The sequence below is a fragment of the Lycorma delicatula genome, chromosome 1 (genome assembly GCF_047948215.1).
Source record: "Lycorma delicatula isolate Av1 chromosome 1, ASM4794821v1, whole genome shotgun sequence".
NCBI classification, from domain to species: Eukaryota; Metazoa; Arthropoda; class Insecta; order Hemiptera; family Fulgoridae; genus Lycorma; species Lycorma delicatula.
This window is the reverse complement of record NC_134455.1, coordinates 206,844,160-206,867,140: the sequence shown is the minus strand read 5'-3', so window position 1 is coordinate 206,867,140 and position 22,981 is coordinate 206,844,160. Positions and strand designations below refer to the sequence as shown.

General features: G+C 29.3%; 1 protein-coding gene across 5 annotated transcripts in view; it reads right to left on the bottom strand.

Annotated features, from left to right (window-relative positions):
* Rbcn-3A (rabconnectin-3 alpha) overlaps positions 1-22,981 on the bottom strand; it is a 518,724-nt gene that overhangs the window by 308,781 nt on the left and 186,962 nt on the right. For all 5 annotated transcript variants that reach the window (XM_075371055.1, XM_075371080.1, XM_075371085.1 and 2 more), the window contains 4 exons: positions 22,581-22,681; positions 11,857-11,977; positions 10,449-10,638; positions 3,205-3,329 (listed from right to left, as the gene is read on the bottom strand). In XM_075371055.1, the coding sequence (XP_075227170.1) occupies positions 3,205-3,329; positions 10,449-10,638; positions 11,857-11,977; positions 22,581-22,681 (537 nt within the window). The remainder of the gene's footprint in view (positions 1-3,204; positions 3,330-10,448; positions 10,639-11,856; positions 11,978-22,580; positions 22,682-22,981) is intronic.

Genomic DNA, 22,981 nt, shown 5'->3' with positions numbered 1-22,981 from the left:
AATAAGTGTTTGTTAGTGCAATACATAGTAATACAAGTACTAGTATATGTACAATCTATTTGTGTACAGTATTAGTAAAATTGAGATTTTGTTACATGTTAATAAATATTTTGAATAAAGGTCTGGATATTACTTTTACCCGGTATATAGTAGTGTAGTGCAATTACTTTACTCTATTTTATTATTTACTACATATTACTTTACTAAATATTATTTTTGGACCAAACGTGATTTTGGATTATCCGCAATCCTCTTCTCTGTTATTATTGCAGATAACTGGGAGCTGGCTGTAATATTTATTTTTCAAGAGTATTTATAATCTCAAATAAATTATAGTTCATTTAGCAACTTAACTGCTATAGTAAATAAAATAAATATATTGTACTTGCATTGTTCATATACATGTACTTGCTGGAAAAGTAGAAGGCCAATTGCAAAAAAAAAACTGTTTTCATCATAGAGTTTTTCTGTTTTACATTGGATATAATGAAAAAAACTACAGGTCTAGAATCAGTTCCCGAGTTATTTCTCTTTACTCACTGAATCATTCTGGATATTAATAATAGTGTTTTAAATGTATACTGTTTTTTAGTAATAATTTGTTTTAATTGTGATGAGTAGTAGGTTCCCTTGGTGAATAGAAATCTCAGTATTTCAAAGTCTAAAAATTAATTAAATACTTTTGCTTACACAAAGAAGAATAATCTTATTGATTTAAATTTGAAAGATCTTGATGCTCATGTAAAGAGAGTATTATCACTTATATCGTCATCATTTTTGTTGATTTAAACAAACTGATTATATGTTTGCTTTCCTCAAAATTTTAAGCCACTGAGTTTACTGTATTGTTTATGTGAAAGTTAATTAAAATCTTTCTATGCTATAAGATTCTTGTTATCATTGAAAGAAAAATAATTCTATCTTTTTATAATATATGAAGTCTGTATGAAAAATAACCAACTTTTCCAAAAAAAAAAAGCCTTATTGAATATCTACAGTTTAATCTTCTTCAAAGCACTTTCATTTCCATTGTTCACACTATCTCCAATGCTACTTCACTTTGAAAAGCAGCTCTGAAACACACTTTTAAATAGCATTCAAGGCATTTTTCAGTCAATTTTCAGTCATTCAGTCAATTTTCTTTTATGTATATTTTTGCCTCAAATCTCTGTCCTGTCACAACAGCAATTTCAATTTTTCAAATATAAAAAAATTCAGCAGGAATTAGGTCACGTGAGTACTGTAGGTAAGGGATGAGACAGAGTTAATCTTTTGTACAAAATTCATGAATTAGCAGTGGGGCATGTAAGCTGACGTTTTCATGGTGAAGGAACTATGAATTATCACTCCACAATTCACTACTCTCCTTCTTCACATTTTTGCAGGATTGTCTGATGACTTTTACATCATTAGTAGTAGTAGTAGTAGTAGTAGTAATAGTAATGCTTGATTGTTTACCTTGCAGGTAGAAACTCAGAGAACAACAACTTTAAGACTGTCAACAAATTAGAACTTTTACCCAACTTTTAGTCCTTGTGACAATTTTCTGACCCTCTGCGGAAGATTGAGATCTTATTTCTATAACCTATCATATCTATAACCTATGTCTTATCACTCAGTAATTAATGTCACTAAACTTTCTTGTTGACAATAATGACTCAAAAGTTCCTGAAAGATTGTTATATAATTGTCTTTCTGGTTTTGTGTCAGTAGTTTTGGAAGGAATTTAGTAGGAACACACATATTCCGAATTTTTTGTTAGGATTTTGTGACAATAACCATCACAATACATTAAAATCCCAGTCCATTCTGCTATTTCGCAAACTGTTAAATGTTGCTTTGACTGCATCAAATCATTCACTTGGGCAATGTGGAAGTCAATGTCTGTTTATATCAAAGGCTTTCTTGGGGAAGCAACGTTTTCAGTAAATTATCAATCGCTTTTAAAATGCCTGAACCATTCATAGCATTATGTGTGGTTCAAGTCCTTCCCATAAGCTTCTTTAATTATTTTGTGTATTTTGATAAAATTTTTTCCTACACAAAACACTAATCATCATAAACACATACAGATGGTGTAGGACTGTTCGTTAGTTCCTAAGTTGTACAGTGATGTACCAAAACATTTTTATAAACAAAACAGCTTGATTATTTTTTGAAGACACCTTGTAAACATACATATGTGCTGTCAAAACAGTAATGTAGAAAGTAAGATGAATGTGTAGATAAATACATTGATTAATTAGAAAACAAAGTCTCCAAAGAACAATAAAATCATATAATTTCATTTCAATATAATTATTCTACTTTCAGAAGTGTACTGTAAGGCCAAAAAAATTAATAACAATAATAAGAACAGGAATATACAAATTGCTCCAGAAGTTTAACTTTTTATAGAATTATCTTCCGATTAAAATGATAAAAAAAAGTTCATGTAAACCTGTGATTAGGAAACACTTTTTGACTTATGGTTAGTGAAAAACTTCACTGTGATTTTGGCTCAAATAGCTAAAATGAGGCTAAATTGAAATCCTTGGGTCACAGTTATAGGACACAAAATAATGAGTTTGTTTTCTAAAATGAAAAAAATTAAATCGTATGCCAGAATTTGCATATGATTTAAATTAAGCCAAATTTACAGCAAATTTAAAAAGTTTGCTTTAAAATTACTTAGTTAAGTTTACAGTAAATAAAACTGCAACAAAATTTGTAATAAAATCTGTTGGATCTTTTGGATCCAACAGCTTTGGAGAGGAGGGCTGATTTAGGAATCCCAACCCACAAGTATGCTAAATTTTTTAAACAACTGGATATTTCTTCAGTATTCACTTGATTTTCCTTGTCTAGAGTTTATCACTATGGTAATGGTAGCTACAAATATCACATGAGATCAGCATGTAGTAGTAATTGCCTAAGATAGTTCTTTGGATGTTACTCTCAAACAGGTAAAAAACTGTTAGCTATTGCACGAGAGTAGTCTTGATTATAGAGTTATTTACAAGCTCTGTTGTGCATACAAATGAATAAGCTAAGAGCCCCAAACAGTATTTTCATATTTATCATATAGTAATAACTTTTCTAAACCAAATTATGTTAAACAGAATAACTGACTATGTTATTTGTAACCGATCTAATATTACATATATAATCACAATTTGAGAACTAAAAATCAAAAATGTTTAGTTACATACAATGATGTCTTACCAGCTGCATAACTGACAGAAAGTGTTCTTGATCGAGACCAACCTCGTTGTCTTGTTAAATTTTCTTCATCACTAAATGTACAAACCACAGCTCCTTGTCTCACACTACATGTACCTGATATACATCTGAAAGTATTAAGAGACTGTAATTACCTATAGTAAATATGAAAAACGTTTTTACAGCAATTAAAAAAATATAGATTTATATGACCAAGGAAAACTTGAATATAGGTAATGGATCCTACTAAGGATCTACTCAGAATCCTGAGTATAATAAGAATAAATTGAAATATGTCAATAAAAAAGAAAATCTTAATTTACATTCTATCTGGATAAATACGATTAAATGTACGCCTCAGTTAAATCCTAGTCTTGACATACTGCAAACGTTGAACTATTTAGGTTTTTATTTTTAGTCAAAATTGATTATCACAATAGTTCTTTGTTTTGAACCTAAAGCAATGCTTTCAAAGTAGAAGAAAAGTAATTAAGGAACAGGTTTTAATTTTCAGAAAAGAAAAAAAATAGAATAAACAAATATATTAAGGGAAAATTTAGAAAGAGGCAAAAAAACATACAACTAATAATTCAAACTGTACTTTATTCCAAGTTCTGAAGAAAGAATATCAACTTTCTTATTTGATACACATGAAGCCATGAACAAGTTACAAAATTTCTAGCTATGCTGAAAAAAAAAAATCCAGGTGTTAGATATCCATATTAACTGTTAGTGTGTGATGTAAGGAGGCAAATATGTCATGATTTCTTTACTTCTTAAAATATATTTAATTTTAGGCATAAACATTTGATTGTGTGTAGTACTGGTGTCAATATTTCTTAAATATAAGATATTAACCAAAAGATTTCCAGGATAGGAAGCACTTACAAGTTTATGTCATAATAAAGTAATTAAATTTTGTACATCTTAAGTTCTTAAATCAAAATTTGTTAACAAATTTAAGAATTATAGATACATAACGTAATTATAGATACATGACGTATCTTCATATCATTATTTGATAGTGTCAAAAGTATGATTGCAAGTCGTGTAAAGGATGGTGATAAAGTTTTTAAGATATCTCTTTTGAGCTAGGAAAGTATAAAGAATTTATCTATTTATATCAATTTATCATACTGAATAATTACATAATGAATTCTCCTATAGAGGGAAGGATATAAATGAATGGAAAAAAGTTAAAGAATGTACTGTGAGAGTGACTAAAGAAGTAATTAGGCTGAGGACCAATTTTAGAAGGAAAAGGTACTTAAAATATGGTCAAAGAAAATGGAAGGGATGGTGAAGGATAAACAGAGGAAATATAAGGTATACATAACTAACCCAAATGCTATATAACTATGCCAGGAACAAAAATAAAAATTTGCCAAAAAGCTCCATCAGTAATCTTTGGATAAATCTATGGTAGAAATAAAACATGGAATACAGTCAATGGCTTATAAAGTTATGGAAGTTTTAAGTAATGAACAATGAGTGGCAGTAAGGTTAAAGCGTTAAAAAGAAAGTTTGAATTCAATATTATGAAAATCTGTGGTTTGACAAAAATGAAAATGAGAAAAAGGATGAAGCCATTTGTGATGATTGCACAGTGGACAATATAACATTTGAAGAATTTCTGAAGGCACTGCAAGAAATGAAGAACTGTAAAGCGCTTGGATTAGAAACTAGCATCAGTACATGACTCGTGCTATTTTTACATTAAAGCAAATTTTACAGAAGTAGTATGAATTTAATTGTGAAAAATATATTTGTTCAAAGATATGGAGTGGGTTTGATAATGACGATCATGGTTTGATGTGGAAAATTATGGAATGGAAGGGTTATCAGATACACCTAATAGCTGCAGTTTTAATAACACCTCCATATTTTTGGAATTGAAGGGCAAGATAACAGGAAATATTTTAAGAAACAAAGGAGTTAGACAAGAGTGTTGTCTCACCAACTATTTTTAATATATACACTGATGAAATGCAACAAATATAGAAAGATTTATTTTACCCTGGAATTAAGCTGGATGGCTATGAGAAGAGTAGTTCATTGTCATATGCTGACGATATGGTCACAGTTCAAGAAAGTAGATGAATTACAAAAAGCAATATTTACTCTACAGAAAGTAGCTAGTGTTAATCTTCCTACATCAGAAATAAAGACTAAGACTATTACGACATTTGTGGGAAAATGGCCTGTGAGAATGAAAATTGTGATCAACAATTGGAGTATACAGCAGGTTAATCATTACAAGTATTTAGGATGTGACATTTCATAGGGAGAGGAAATGACATAAGGGAGAAAGTTGCCAAATTCTAAAAATCTGTGGAACAATCCACTGCACATTAAGGAATAAAGTAAGGGTAGAAACAGATAAAGTTTTACAATGCTTGGCCATTCTCACTTTTATGTTTGCAAGTGAAACCTGGACAAACTCGAAACAAGACATTAGCAGAATTTAGGCTACTGAAATGAAGTTTTTAAGAAGTACATTAGATTTTATACTTTGAATGAAGATACAAACATTAGTGTAAGGGAACAACTTGGAGTTTCATCGATAAAAGAAAGAGTAACCAATTACAGGGAAAATGGTGGAGTCATTTGCAAAGGTAAGTCCTCACAGATTGCCTTTAAGGGCATATATATATATATATATATATATATACTACTTAAGGAAGGAGAGTTATTGAAAGACGCGCAACAGGTTCAAGAACCTAACCCTTGATTGAAGAATATAAACCAAGAAGAGCAAATTCTACTTCCAATCTTCCAATTCTGGTTTAGAGGACTTACATTTACCTTCACATTTGTCAGGGTCTCAAAAATTGGCTTCTGATATTGATTTGATCATCTTGAAGATAATGAAAATAAATTGGACTAATAAGATATTAGTACTGCAGATGTTTGAGGGTGTATGCATAATTTGAATGCCAATTCTAAGTTGCTCACAATTGCTGTGGTAGAGAGATTGGGGAACCCCTATCTGAAGTGTTACAAATTAAATCATTTGTAAATTACATTAATTCATTTCTTTTTTAATCCAAAGTCAACCTTCTGTAACACTGTTGCCAGTGGCCCAATTCTATGTAGATATGATTTAAATGTCACATTAGTGGTGTGAGTAAGGCTAATATTAATAGTGACTCTTACAATTGCAATAATTTTTTATGTACTGAACGGATAGAAGGTGGTTTTCTTCTTATTGATATACTCTGGGAGAAAATAATCCATTTTTTGTTCAGCTAAGTTTATAAGTTTAGGAGGTAAACTTTTATTAATGAAGGGCTTTTATTAAGATCATTATTCAGATATTACATATCTGAGTGAACAGTGCCTCTAATCAATGAAGTAGAGGCAAACTTTTCTGTCCCTTATAATTATGTTTTGGATGATTTTTACTATGTTCAAAAAATATGGTTCTTTAATCTTAATTGGATCTAATCATAGATTTGAAGTAAACAATTTTAAGACTGAAATTTCAAAATGACAGTACTAACAGGTTATTGTGATGGTTCTCCTTTAAAGTAGTCCCCTTCTGACTGAAAATACAGATTCCAATAGTGTTTCCACTTTTGGAAGCACTCCTAGAAATATTTTTTCTTAAAGGTGTTGGATCCTCCCTTTGTGCCTGGATATCTTCTTCAATTGAGTTAAATTGGTTCCTTTTTAGTGAAAATTTCAATCTAGGAAACAGGTAAAAGTCAGCAAGGGCTAAATCAGGGGAACAGGAGAGTCACAGAAGCACAGGAATTGACAAAAGTTACGCAATCAAGAATGGTATGAGCCAGTATGCTGTCACAGTGGAGAACCCAATTCTTGTCTCGCCAAAGTGCACGCCTTTACTTCATCACATTTTCACAAAAAAGCTCTAGAACACTTTTATAGTATTCCTGGTTGACTGTCTGCCCCCTAGGAACAAATTTGTTTATGCATGATACCTGAAGAATCAAAGAAAACCATCAATATTGAATTCATATTCGACCAACTTTCTTATGCGTTTCTTTGTTGTGGTAAACTTGGGCTCTTCCACAGTAATGATTGTGCCTTTGTAAACCTACAAACTCATGATTTGTTGCTAATTACCCTATTTAACAAATCTAGGTCAGTTTCAGCTCAATTAATCAGTTCTTGGGACTTTTCATGTCTATGTTGTTTCTGATGGTCTGACAACAATTTTTACTGAATTTTGCAATGACTTGATCCATGTTCAAATCTTCAGTTAAAATTGACTGAACTGTGTTGAAACTTAAATTCAGTTCATTAGCCATCTTCCTAATTGTAAGTCTATGATCAGAGCACACTAAATCGCGAACTTCCACAATGCTTTCATTGGTTTTTGGAGTGGAAGACCAGTTGGACTGGAGGTCATTTTCAACTGATTTGCAGCCATCTTTAATCTGTTGAATCAGATAAAAACATTTGATCAGCCATTTATCCTGAAAGCTGTTTTTAAGAGTTTATAAGTCTCCGAACCTGATTTCCTGGTTTTTGAATAAAATATGACACAAACTAGTTATTCCGTTTTTTTCATCCATTTTGTGAAATCAATAATTTACTGAAAATTGATAAAACATCCTCACTGACCAGAATACAACTCTCTACCAAACAAATATTACGATGATCAATACAGGACATGTCAAAAACAAAAAAGCTTCCTCTTCCACACCTATGGGCAAACCTACTCTCCTCCTATTGAGCAGTGGCAGCATATATCTTAAAAATTTCCAATTATACCTTGTATTATCTTTACAACGTTCTCCTAATAGTATCATAGATGTTCGGTGTGTATAAAAGTGTATATAGCCAAAATATTCTTCTGTTACCAAGAATGAATGTGGTATAAAAAAATATCAAAATGTTATCACACTACCTCATACTTTGAGAACAAATCTCATTTGTCTCCTCTAGTCAACCAACCAACTTAGCCATGAAACATAAATTTTTTTGGGAAAGAGGTATAAAATTAATATGTTCTTAAGGTAAAAGATTAGGAAATCTCATTTTTTGACTGCAAATTGTTATAATAAACACTTGGAACTTGGTACAGATATTCTGCCTACTTAATTTAAACCTAAAACTCAAGGATAACAGTAAAATGGTTTTATTTTATTAACATTTGTACGACAATTCAAATTAAAACTACAGTCTTGATTTTATGAATGAAGTAAAATCTATTGAGAAAAACAAGTGATGAACACTTGAATTCAGTTTTAACATGGTAATAAAATTCAAGAATGATGATCTGATAGTACAAAACAACTCCCAAGTTTCTGGATATGTGATATATATACGAGGTGTGATAAAAAAATACGGTGAATGAATTTTTATAGCGGCAAGTGCCGACACTACATCCATATGCTGTAATTTGTCTAATAGTGTGATCAACTGAGACAGGCAGGGACAAGTTGTAACACGTTCGAGCTTGTCAGTCAGCTGCCAGAGCCCTAGCGGCTCTGGCAGCTGACTGGCAGTGAGGTTGTGTTTATCGTGTCTGTCGCGCAACATGGATTTGGAACAACGCATTAACATTAAGTTTTGTTTTAAGTTGCAAAAGAGTGCCAAAGAAGCTCACAAAATGTTAGAACCAGTGAACGGCGATAATGTGGTAACTTTGAAGACTGTGTACAAGTGGTATGACTGATTTAAAAACAGAAATGAGTATGTTGAAGACGAGCAGTGTGCAGGACATCCAGTAATCTCAAAAACAGTTGAAAATGTGCAAAAAGTGGAAACAATGGTTCGTTCAAACAGGCGAATGACTATTTGAGAGCTATCGGAAGAACTTAACATCTCGTACAGATCCGTTCAAAGCATTTTAACTAATGAATTGCAAATGAGACGAGTGAGTGCAAAATTTGTTCCCAGACTTTTGAGTGATGAACAGAGGGAAAATCGTGTGTCAATTTGCATGGAGTTGAAGGGTCGTCTTCATATAGATCCGGACTTCATGGCCAAAATTGTAACTGGAGATGAAAGTTGGGTCTATGGCTATGACCCTGAGACCAAAATGCAGAGTTCCCAATGGAAAACCAGTTCATCTCCTCACCCTAAAAAGGCACGTCAGTCAAAATCCAACATCAAGGTCATGCTCGTTGTTTTTTTTCGATAGTGAGGGCATAGTGCGATCAGAGTTCGTTCCAAGGGGAACAACTGTAAACTATGAATTTTATAAGGGTGTACTGCAACATTTGCGAAATGACGTATGAAGAAACCGACCAGAAAAATGGACCAATGGCTTCCTTCTTCACCACGACAACGCGCCGTGTGTCACCTCGCTTCTCATTCACGAGTTTTTGGCCGAAAAACGTGTTCCTGTCTGTCCACATCCGCCATACTCACCGGATTTAGCACCATGCGACTTTTGGCTCTTCCAAAAAATTAAAACTGTGCTTAAAGGAAAACGTTTTGACACCATTGCTGACACTGAGAGGGCCATGACCGAGCAGCTGAAAGCCCTTCCGAAAGACACCTTCTAGAAATGCCTCCAATCATGGAGTCAACGTTGGGATAAGTGCATTGCTAGCCAAGGACAGTACTTTGAAGAAGATTAAATCGAATTTTATGTAACCTTATTACTTTTTTTAATAAAAAATTATTCACCGTATTTTTTTATCACATCTCGTATATATTTTTTTAAAAATAAGGTAGCCTTTAAAATTTAAAAAACAATTAAAATTATGGAGGAGTTTATTATGGAGGAATTTATTTATCTTAATCAGTGATATAAAACATATTATTTAGTTATTAAAGAATTGTAATCTTTATTAAAACATTTTCTGTTAAAAACTGGACTTACTGTTTTGAAGAGAATGATGCCTTTATAAGCCAAACGTTTCTGCCAGGCAAAATTTTGGCAAAACTAGCCAGGAATTTTGCCTGGACTTATAGATTAACATAAAAGCAGTTACCACCTAAGCCACTAAGGTGGTCGTTCATTCATAACAACTATGTCCCTAACAGTGTACTAAGTGATCCTTTAGAAAGTGTGAGTTTAACACTTGTTAATCTGTACAGTATAATCTGATTTATGTTAATATTTTTTTTTATTAAATAAATTACAGTAAACATATAAATAATGAGACATTTAGTATAAATTATCTTTATCTTCAGTGTGAAAAATGGATGAATAAAATGTAAAATGTCAATATACTTAAAATTAATTAGATCACCATTAAATATAAATATACATAATTACAATTAACATTTATTTTTAACATATTAATATTTTTGTTTATATTTACCTGACTAAATGAGCTAATATTGCTTTGACCCATCTTATTTTGCCTGAGTTAAGTAATTCCATTAACTGTTTAGGATGATACTGTGGTAAAACAGGACATGCAATTCTGCTAGCTTCAAATAAACCATAATCTGGCATATATGAATCCATATTGCTAACTGGTTCACTCTGTAAGCCTCCATTACCACCACCTACATAAAAAATAAGCAATACAAAAGCTGATTTCAGTTAATGCTAAAAGGAAAAACAAATAAACACAAATTATAAGGAATTTTTATCGTAATTACCTGGCTACAAATTATATCAGCTATTTAGGGCTAACGCATATTAATTATTGTATAAAAAGGAAATTACTAATGTCTTTAGCAAAAAATAGCACTGTATAGATGCAACAAGATGTGTTATACCATAAACTTAACATAAAAATTAAATAATGAGAATTAGGACAGAATAATTTTGAATTTAAATAGTATATTAAAATGCTGACATAAGATAAAATAATTTTGTAAATTTTGTTTTAGGAAAAATGTACGTAGTTAAAAACTAGTATCGTATGGATTGAGCAAACATAAGTTACATGAAATGTCTAAATAAAACTAGTATCACATGAATTGTGCAAACAGAAGCTACATGAAATGTCTTCGTCTAGCAGACACCAACAATATGTTGCTTGGTACAGTCTTCGTTTCTAGTAAGGATAACATAATCCCATTTATCGAGATTAGATAACGTTGGATGACATCCGAATGAAAGAAAGTCCAGGCAATCCCCAGAAATGTCATACAACCCTATTGAAATCACAAAGTGTGAAGTTTAAAATATAAAAAACTTAATTATAAATTATTTTACTTCTAAAAATTAAGCACTACATCACTTGTATTTCGTCTAATGGAAAATGGGTGAAAATTCAGTCTATTATTATAATTTACACTTCTATATAAACATGTATTAAACTGATGGATCACTAATCTGTACTTAAATAGTAATCACTAATCTGAGGAGTAAATATAAAAAAAAAATTCAATTTGAAAAAAATAAAATTTATTCTATTTTGTATAATTCGTAATACTGAACCAATCTGAAAAAAATTATACTAAAATTACAAAAGAAATGTGAGGTGAGGTTTTTATATTTTCTAAAAAAAAAACAAATCCAGATTTTTTTAGATCTCTGGATAAATTAGGTTATACTGTAATTATAAAAAATCACATCCACCTAAATGCAATATAAGTTGTATTATATTTAAGTATTTCATTGAAACACGATGTGATTAAATACTAAATATATAGTTATTAATTATTCATTGAACTGGCAACAGTAATGCTTACTTTTTGGCAGTTTTTATTTCCATTTTTAATAAACTGGAAGTAAAACACAATAATTACCTCGTAAACAAAATAATTTATTACCTGATGTACTTGTAGCTCTTTTCTTTTTACATTCCACAGACATCATGGTCAAATTTATGGAGCTTACTCGTGATAGGTGAGGCATTGAGCTGACATTAGCAAGCCTACGTTGTGAAGATTCCTGTTTAAAAACATAAAGTCCCCACAAAGCAAATCAGGCTCTGGTTAAATTAACATGTCAGTAAAAAATTTTTAACAACAGAAAAAAAATTATTGAACACCTAGTGTGAACAAAACATTAATAATTCTGATAATCCAAAGCTGCTTAAAATATATTATTTGAGTATTGAGGATAACATTTTCACAAAAATACAAATACACATGAGTACTAAACTTTTCTTCTTTTTTTTAATTTTTATAATTATTTTTAATTACAAATGAATTTGACAAAAAATAACATTTTACAAATAAAAATTTAGGTTCAATAGTTTTAATTTATCTTTAATTATATAAAAGTAGCAATCAATAACTTTAGAAGCAGTAGCTAAAATTTCTACACCCCTAACAACAAATGAAAGATCAGCCTTTGAAGCAATGTATCTCATTAATGAAAAGCGAAAAAAAATGGGATTCATGGCTTGTTTGATAGCCTTTTCTTTCCTTAATTAATTACAAGGAATACGCATAATAAAATCAATAGCTGTACTGCTTCTCGGCTAATAATAAAAAAAAGTACCTAATTTTCAGAAATTCTTCATGTAATTTGACTTAAGACCAGAGAGCTTGTGATTTAAGAAAAAAAAAACTGTCAGTTCGTACAGAACTTGCATAATCAGAAACATTTCAGCCCTGTATTACAAGAGATTAAGAAGTTTAAGATATTTTTAAAAAAATATTTTTGTTCGCAAGAAACTTAAGTGAAATGTTCAAAGATTCTTATCCTTGAATTAATAAAAAAGCAAAATAAAGCTCGACAAATTTTGTAGTACATTTTCTTAATTCTTTTTCATAAATAAATATGTAATATGGAGAAAAGTAATAAAGCTTTTTTATTCTATTTTTAGTTTTCAGAGGAAGTAATTATACTGGTGGAACAATGTAGAGGCAGGATTGAGATAGTTATTAATATATTCCTGATGATATTTAATTGTGAAAACAGTAAAATTCTAAAATAAGTTTTAGTAATCTATTAATGGAATGGAAAAAAAGTGGTTATTATTCATTAGGCTGTTATACAATACTTTCATTTCAAATCATGGTGATTGTCTATTTTCTCATAACATGGATGTTCATAAATTTCATAATTTTATTACTAAAAATTAACACATTCACAAACTTAAGCAGCATTTTATATATATATATATCAAAAGCATAAACAAAATTCAGCACAATCCACCAAAGTATAGAATCAATAACTCTTACCTTATATTATTGGTTTTTTTTATAAATCAAAAGTGCTTTTGAGCAATTTCCTCATAATCAGTTGATTAAAATTGAAATTTGATTATAAATTTAAAAAAATATTTAACGTAATATTATTCCATACGACATAATATATATATATATATAATGTTGTCAAATTAATTAAAATAATTAGAATTTTTAATTTTATTAAATTATTATTAAAATATAAATAAAAATCTATTATTATATGTGTGTTTTGATTTTTAAACAATTGTAAACAGTAGATATAGGGAATTGGTTAAGAGGAATATAAATATAAAAAGAAAATTTTTAATAAAAAATCAAAAAAAAATCTGACATTGAAAAAAAGACTAATATTAAATAAAAAAAATTGTGTTTACCTATGTTTATAAAATAAAACAATTTAGTAAAAACTAATTTCAAATATATTAATTTCATTTACAATATTAATTTCCTTACCCTTTTTTTCAATAAACCAATTTCTAAATATCTGTTTTCATAAATATAAAGTCACACATTTATTCAGAGGTATTAACAGTTAAACACTAAATAATATTACAAAAATCTTTCAAAATTTTTAAAAACTGGTTTTATAATTTTTAGTCATATCTTAATCAAATTATCATACATTGCACGAGTTTAATTATTAGTAGGTTAATTTGGATTTCAAAAAATAATATCATATATTGAAATTTCTAATATATTTATAAAATACCAAACAAATTTTCAATCAAACTTTTACTACACAAAGTAACAAAATAGTGAAGTTTTTATTTCATTTACTTAATTAACTATCACAATTTTCAACAAACGTTTTTGTTTTTATGAGTTTTTATAAAAGATTTCTTATTCAATTTATCTCTGATAATGCATCATTATTGTAAGGCTTTCTTCCTGTTAATTTGGAGTTGTCCAATTTTTTGATCCTAAAAATCTGCCAAAAATCATCTGTATAAATATGTATACGAGTGTATATATATACATGAGTGATGAAATGTTGTCAAATTCAAAACCACAAAAACTCCCGTACCAAGTTTTTTTTATGCCAAATGGCTATCGGATTTGTCATCTGCAACCCCCAAAACCCTGCATAGCCGTTTTGCAACTTTTTACACCTGCACCCTTAATTTACCCCTGTACAGGAAGATGCTTGCAAAAGTAATGATGGAATATTGTTTGTCACGCAACCTCAGTAACTGTTGTTCAAAATAGTTCTGTTGACATATGTTTCTAATAATGGTGAGAAAATTATCAATAAATTTTGGGTTCTCATTACTATTTTTTATTTTATTTCTTATCATACAAATTGTATGACTTATAGAAATATTAGGATACATATTGGGTGTAATGACTTATCCATTCTAGTAGTTTTATTTATTGTCAATTATTTAATTTAACCAAATCATATAAATATAATGTAAAATATGGGTATGATTTGGTAAATTAATCTTAGATTTAAGTATCTTATCAATTATTTTGATAATAAAATAACAAGGTGCAGATTTTAAGTTAATTAATCGATGTATTGGGTTACCTTGATAATGTATTTTAGGAAGACTAGTACATTTTGGGACAAATATACGTTTTGGTTTGAATGGATACAATCTAATGTGATATTTCAATTTATTATCATCATCAAAAACTGTCTTATAATTTATTATTAAACTTTTTGTAATCTTTAAAAATTTATTAGCTGGGTCTTTTATTTTCTTAAAATTATTATCGGTAATACTTTTCCATTAAATTATTATATTTATCAATCAACATAATAACTGGTTTGTTTGTGTTAACAGATTTTAGTGTAACAGAGCTATTTACCATTAACTTAACTTTTAAATTATATATTGTTCTCTTATTACGAAGTGGGTTTTTTATATGTATACATATTTTTAATTTTATAGATGTTATTTCCAGTAATATTACGTAGTCTTTATTTACCTTTGTCTTTATGGTCAATTTTATTAATATTCAATCCAGAATCAATAGCAATATTTTTGATAATTTTACTCTTATTATTATTATCATGATTACTTGAAATTTCTTGTATATTGACTAGATATAAATTATTTTGTTTTTTTTCATTCCTAACATTACACTTTTTGTAAAAATTATTATTATAAAAATCTTTATTTTATTATCCTTCACTATTTTAATCAATTTAGCTACTTTTTTTATTTTGAATCATTTTAATTTGCATTTATATGTATCAATATTAATTTTGATTAAATTTATTATGTAATTAAACATAAAATTTCCCAAAATTTTTAACAAATAAAGATTCGTATTGTACAGTTCAACATTTATACAATTTCTTTTATAATAACCTTCTTTTATTCTAAGTCTAGGCAAAAAATTTTATTTTAGTTACATTTTTATTATATTGAGAATTCCTTAAATTTTATTTTGGTATATTTAGGTGTTATATTCAATTTTAAAGAGGTTTTATTAAATGTATAACATTATAAAATGTAATGTGTAATTTGTTAAAGTAAAAGGACATTGAAATTTGATTACAAAAAGTTTAATAACCAACTATAAGACAATTTATGATTATGATAATAAATTAAATATCACAATAGATTGTATCCATTCAAACCTTGTTATTTTATTACCAAAACAATTGATAAGATACTTAGCTCTAAGATTAATTTACCATATAATAGAAAATGGGTATGACTTGGTTAACAAATTAAATAATTTGACAATACTAAGAAAGCTTACCTCCAAAGTAAATACCATTTCATTGTAAAACAATTTATTCTGAAAACTTTATAAATATATTTTATTTCTCTTAAACTATATACTTTTTACTACTTCCCTATATAATCGCCACATGAATTAAGACATTTATCGTATTCTCATCAGCTTCCTCATCGTATTCTTCTGCTACTAGTCTATTTAGCCACTGATTAACAGCGTTTTTAAGCTCATCGTCACCAGAAAATTGCTTACCATTCAAAAGTTCTTTCAATTTCCCCAAAAAATGGTAATCAGAAGGAGTTAAGTCCGGACTATATGGTGGATAATCGTAAATTTCTCATCCAAATGTTCTCAGTAAATCATGTGTTGGACCCACAACATGTGGACATACATTACTATCATGCAGCAGGACGACACTGTTGGTCAGCCGCCCACATTACTGATTTTGAGTGGTAACTTATGTAGTTTTGCAGAAGGCTTCTGCATTTATAGTCGTTTCATGTGGCATGAAATCAATCAGCAGTATGCCAAACCGATTCCAAAAGACTGTAGCCAACAGTCTGTGTCCAAGTGGTTGTGGCTTGACCTTTGGTAGTCTGGTTGGTGATTGAGGATGATGACATTTGCGTGACTGCCGTTTTCTCTCTGGAGTGTAACAATTGAATTAACGAACTCATCACTTTTTCTATGTAGTGTATAAGAAATTCCAAAGCAGATCCCATTCGGATTTTTTGTGATCTTCCATTAAGACGTGCAGCAGAACCTAACGTGCATAAACCTTTCTGAAGCCTAAATGGTCATGAACAATGCGACCAATAATAGCTCTTGAAACATCAGGAAAAAGAAGGGCCAGGTTGGAAATCGTCAAGCAATGATCTTTTCTGATTTTAACATCTTAGTGATTATCAAGGGCTCCCCGAACATTCTTCATAATGCACATTAATTCTGTTATTTCTAAACCTTTCACACCATTTTCAGACATTTCTTTCATTTATTACATTATCTCCATACACAGCAATAAATTGTCTATGAATTTCAGCTGGCTTAACGTTTTGATGGTTTAAGAAACATGACTCCACATATTTCACAGTTGGCAGTAACATCGATTTTTCCTATTCACTTTATAACATAATAACTCACACGTAATCAAAGATACAACGCGACAACTTACACACAAAAATGCAGTGTATACATTATTAGCGTGGCCATGAACGCAGGTTCACGAACCTTAAAGAGAGAAATTTCCCAGCAGTGTTTATTTTAGAGATATCCCTCATGGAATGATAAGTTATTTCATAACCAATATGTACCCTAACATTCTTATATATCATACAATTTGTATAAGAAATAAAATAAAAAATAATAATGAGAACCCAAAATTTATTGATAATTTTCTCACCATTATGTCAACAGAACTATTTTGAATTTAATAACGTAAATTATATGCAAGAGAATACTTTACTGATGGGTTTCTTTTATTGGCTGTTATGTCTGAAATTTATTTGCACGAATTTGAAAAGAAGATAGTTTATAATATTATATAGTTTATTAAATTCTATTATGGGTTCGATATATTGATGGCATTTTCATTATCTTTGAACTTGTTATAAATTATGAATATGTTATAATACTGAAAAAATTCAATCCTATCATGACAATTTAAAATTTACATTTGAAACAGATAAGTGCAGAAAAATAAATTTTTTAGATGTAAATATTAAAATCAACAAAAAGAATCATATTATAACATCAGTAAATAGAAAACCTACAGCAAGTAAAATAATTCTTAATAGAAAATCCAATCATCCATGGTCACACAAAATTAATATATTTACTAATATGTTAGAGTGATTGATACAAACCACAGGGAAAAATTAAATGCAGAAATAAATATTATAACGAGTACTGCAGTAAAAATTGGATATAAAGCATCATTAACTGGTAATATTTATAAAAAACAAAATTAAAAATCTAAAAATGTAACAGATTGAAGCCTTTAAATAAAATACACAGCGTTTTATAATATATATTTAAAATACTAATAATATTATTGAAAATTTAATTAAAGTTTATAATGATGACAAATATAAACCAGCATATAAACCCTACAACCATATAATAAGACATTTAAAAAAAACGTAATTATAATAATGACTTTAATAGTGAGTGTGGTATTTATAAAATAAAATGTAATGATTGTGATCAAATTTATATTGGGAAGACTAATAGATCTTTTACAGTAAAATATGCAAAACATTTTAGATATTATATATAAAAAAAAAAGTTTTTCTCTAATGTTGCTGACCATCTAATAATGAATAAACATTCTACTATTGACTTAAAAACTAATTTAGAAATAATTGAAGTCACAAAAGAAAATGGTAATAAAAAACTGGACATTTAGAAATATATATATATATATATATATATATATATATATATATATATATAATGATACAGACAGAAATTCAGCTTAATCAATTTGGAAACAGAATTTGATAATGATACTCTTATCAAATGTGCTGTAGATAGCAGCACTTTTATAATATTAGGTAAAGGTCATATCATATTAGTACAGTGAGTATTTAGTGGCTGCCCAAAAACATGTATAAAAAGTTTTTTAATGTTTTTAAATTTAAAAATTTAATTATTTTAATTAATTTGAGTACATATATTGTCATACATGAAATAATATTATATTAAATATTTTATTAATGTTTTTAATGAGTAATCAAATTTCAATTTTAATTAACTGATGATGAGGAAGTTCCTCAAAAGAACTTTGATTTATGAAAAAAAAGAAGAAAAATAAAAAGATAAGGTGAGAGCATATAATGATTATGTACTTTGGTGGTGTGTGCTCAATTCCATTTATGCTTTTGGTATTAATTGGTGCATAGGAAGATAAGGAAAAAAAGAATTTTATTTTACTAAATTTATATATATTTATATATATATATAAATCTCTTTCTTCAAATTATTAATCTAATGTCAATTTATAATTACTTGTACTTATTACAGAAATAAATTAATAATCAGTATAAAGATTCTATTATAAAACAAAAATAACATTCCCATTATAAAAGAAATAATACAAAAACAATAGTAAAAAATCAACTTGTTACTACTCAAATAAAATAATAAATATAATTCAAACACTTTTGGCTTTTGTATCATCTGAAGATATGTAAAAAAAAAATAAATAAAATATACAAGGTCTGTTAAAAAAATATGTAGAGTAACATCATAAAACAAAAAGTACTTTATTTAGAAGTTTCTTGCCCTTCAAAGTACTCTCCTCCCCGACACACGCACTTATCCCAATGGTGTTTTCACTTTTGGAAACAGTCCTGGAATGCTTCTTTTGTGATGTTCTTCAGTTCCTTCGTCGCATTTGCCTCAATCTCGGGAATCGTCTCAAATCTTCTTCCTTTCAAAGGTCTTTTGAATTTGGGAAACAAGAAGTCACAAGGAGCGAGGTCAGGTGAGTAGGGTGGGTGGGGAAGAACAGTGATTGAGTGTTTGGCCAAAAACTCACAAGTTTTGAGGGCTGAATGGGCTGGAGCGTTGTTGTAATGAAAAAACCAGTCACCACTCTTTCACATTCTGGCCTTTTCTGCCAGATAGCGTCCTGCAGATGTTGAAAACTTCAATGAACTTCTCTGATTGTCAGATGTCGATTTGCCCAAACCAAAATTTAACCAAAGTTAATTTTGTCTATATGTGAGTTGTCAGTTGACGTGGAAGGACGTCCAGGACGCTCATCATCTTCAATTGACTGACAACAATCTTTAAAACGTCCATGCCACTTAAAACATGTTGCATACTTCATAGCAACGTTGCTGAAAGCCGTCTTGAGGATATCAAAAGTTTTACTCGCAGATTTTCAGAGTTTCACTCAAAATTTCACAGCAACTCTTTGCTTGTTCAAATCACTCTTTCTAAAACCCGCAAAATAAAAAAAAAACTTCACAAACAATCACGTAGCTAAGCAACCAATAATATTTGCAATAAAAAAACTGCGTTGTAATCAGCTGATCTGTATGAATATGGCAACGCCAAGTGGATTTGACCGAAATCAACTGGAGCCGTGCAATTCAAACAATCTATGTATTTTTTGAACAGACCTCGTACTATAAACATTTTTCAAAATACTATAAATAATAATATTCTATATATGTATATTTTGGACTAAAATATTCAACGATAATTGCAAAATTCATTTTGTTAATACATATGAGTGTACAAGTTGTATTCAAAAAGTAATGAGAATTTTGAAATTTTGCGAGTTGTATTAGTCCGATTCTCAGGATTTTCTAGTTGCTGTATATACACATCTGAAAAGTATCTGTACATTTTTAGCTATATCGAATGTTTAATCTGTTGTCAGCTGTCAAAAGGATAATACGTGTTTTGGTACGATCAGCGATTTTTTATTTGTATAAATAATGGATCAGAGAATTTGTATTAAACTTTGCTATAAGAATGGAATAAAGTGTAGCAATGTTTTAAAAAATGTTAAATATTACTTTTGGTGAGTCTGCTATGAGTAAAGCAAGGGTTTATGTGCGGTATAAGCATTTCCAAAAAGGTCGCAAAGATAATGAAGATGATGAGCGCCCAGGACACCTCAGCACATCAACAACTGATGAAAACATGGAAAAAGTGAAGGAAATGATTATGAATGATCACTCAATCATGAGAAATCGTTGATGATGTTGGGATATCAATTGGCTCATGCCATGAAATTTTTTCTAATGGTTTAGGTATGGAATGTGCAACAGCAAAATTTGTTCCAATATTGTTGAATTTTGAACAAAAACAGTGGCGAATGGAAGTTGCTCAGGAGTCACTAAATGAAGTCAACAATGATGTTCAACTACTGAAACATGTCATAACAGGTGATGAAACATGGGTTTACGGATGTGATGTCAAAACTAAGACTCAATCGTCCCAGTGGAGGCATTATGGATCACAAGACCAAAAAAGTGCAACAAGTATGGTCGAATGTGAAGGTTATTCTCACCATGTTCTTCGATTTTGACGACATAGTGCATCATGAGTTCTTGCCACAAGGTCAAACGATCAATAAGGAGTATTACCTACAAGTTCAATGCTGTTTGTGTGAAGAAATCTGAAAAAAACATCTGGATTTGTGGCAAAATAATTTATGGCTTTTGCACCATGATAATGTGCCTGCTCACACTTCATTGCTTGTTTGTCAATTTTTAGCCAAAAAAAATACTGTAATGATACCCCAGCCGCCATATTAGCCATACATAGCCCCATTTGACTTTTTTCTATTCCCAAAAATAAAGAGAACCTTAAAGGGCCGTCATTTTACAAGCATAGATGATATTAATAGTGAATAGCTGAAAGAGCTAAACACTATTCCAAACACAGAGTTCCAGAAGTGTTTCGGGGATTGGAAAAAGCACTAGCATAGTGTATAATATCTAATGAGGACTATTTTGAAGGGGGTACCATTAATGTAGATGATTAAATAAAATTATTTCAAAAAAACGAAAATTCTTGTAACTTTTTAAACACACCTCATATATAAATACACATGTATAGCAGAGTGTCTATAAAAGATCTTTATAACTTTAAATATTAATAAAATTTTAAATATAGATTGTAGATGTTATGGGAGGGTTTTGTTTAAGATTAGTATTCATTCAATAAGTTTCCCAAATGGCCTTGTGGAAGTGACATGTGGCCAAAACAAAAATAATTCTAATTTCATTCAGTAATAGCCATGAATGCTTAAGAGAAGGCACAGTATATTCAGTGATCACAGAAACTAAATAGGATACAATGGTTCAACATAAGTTTAAAATATGATATAATGTATAAACACTGTCATGGCCTACTATTCACACATGGTATGAAAGTTTAAGACTATATGGAAGTATTTAAGAAAGTTTAGGGGAGGCCCAAGTATACATTAATGAAAATGTATACTTCTAATCTGGCTTGCCCAAATGGGGCTTTATGCATTCATGTAAACATGAACAGATCTTACAGGTAAACTGGTTGTGATTGTCCAGTAACTAAGCCACTGGACTTATGCCTTCAGATTTCTTAAAATGGAGTTTTGTTGGGGATCACGTTTCTTAACTCTTGGGTTTGCTTACATAGAAGATTTGAAGACAAGAATCATCACTGCATATACTAATTCTGATTCTGATATGCAGCATCATATGTTGCAAGAATTGGATTATTATCTAAACATTTATGCAGTAAATTTCATACTATAAAAAAAATTTAAGTATGATTTATCTTTTTTTTTACGTTGAGTACATCTACTTTTCTCAACAAAACTAATTACCTTTCCAAAACTTGCTCCTTGAAAATGTAATATATCCCAAATGTGTCAACATAAAATTTAGTTATGACAAGCTCGGAAAGGTAAATTATACTCAATATAAATATATACAGGTAATATATATATATATATATATATATATATATAAGATATAGGTAATTGCACTCAATATAAAAATTATGATGATCTTAGCAGAAAATACATGATTGTAAGCACATTTAATTTTTTTTTAACCAAAGTTGTAAAGATCTTTAAATAAATAAATATATGCTTTATATTAAATATATATATATATAAAGCATTTTTAACACAATAGAACAAAGGAACAAACCTGAGCAAGACTTCTTAGGTCTTCATCTCTTAAATTCCTGGTATCTTGCATTTCTTCAGATTCTTGATGAGGCAACCGTGATAAAATAGATTTAGTGCGAACTACAAAAACAGACAAAAATGCATTTTTAAAAATAAATATTGCAATAAAATATTAGAGTATAATATAAAAATGAAGATTTTCCCTTCAACCAAAAGCTGAACATCTATTTATACCAATATATTTCAGAAACACCTCAAATCTGTAAATTCTATAACTATAATAAAATAGATATGATTGAATAAAAAAAAAAAAAAGTGATATACCACATCAACGTGTATCATAAACAAATTATATAACTGTGTTCAACAATTACACAAGGTAACTTTTTATAACTTGAAAGGATTTTGATATTTGCTTTG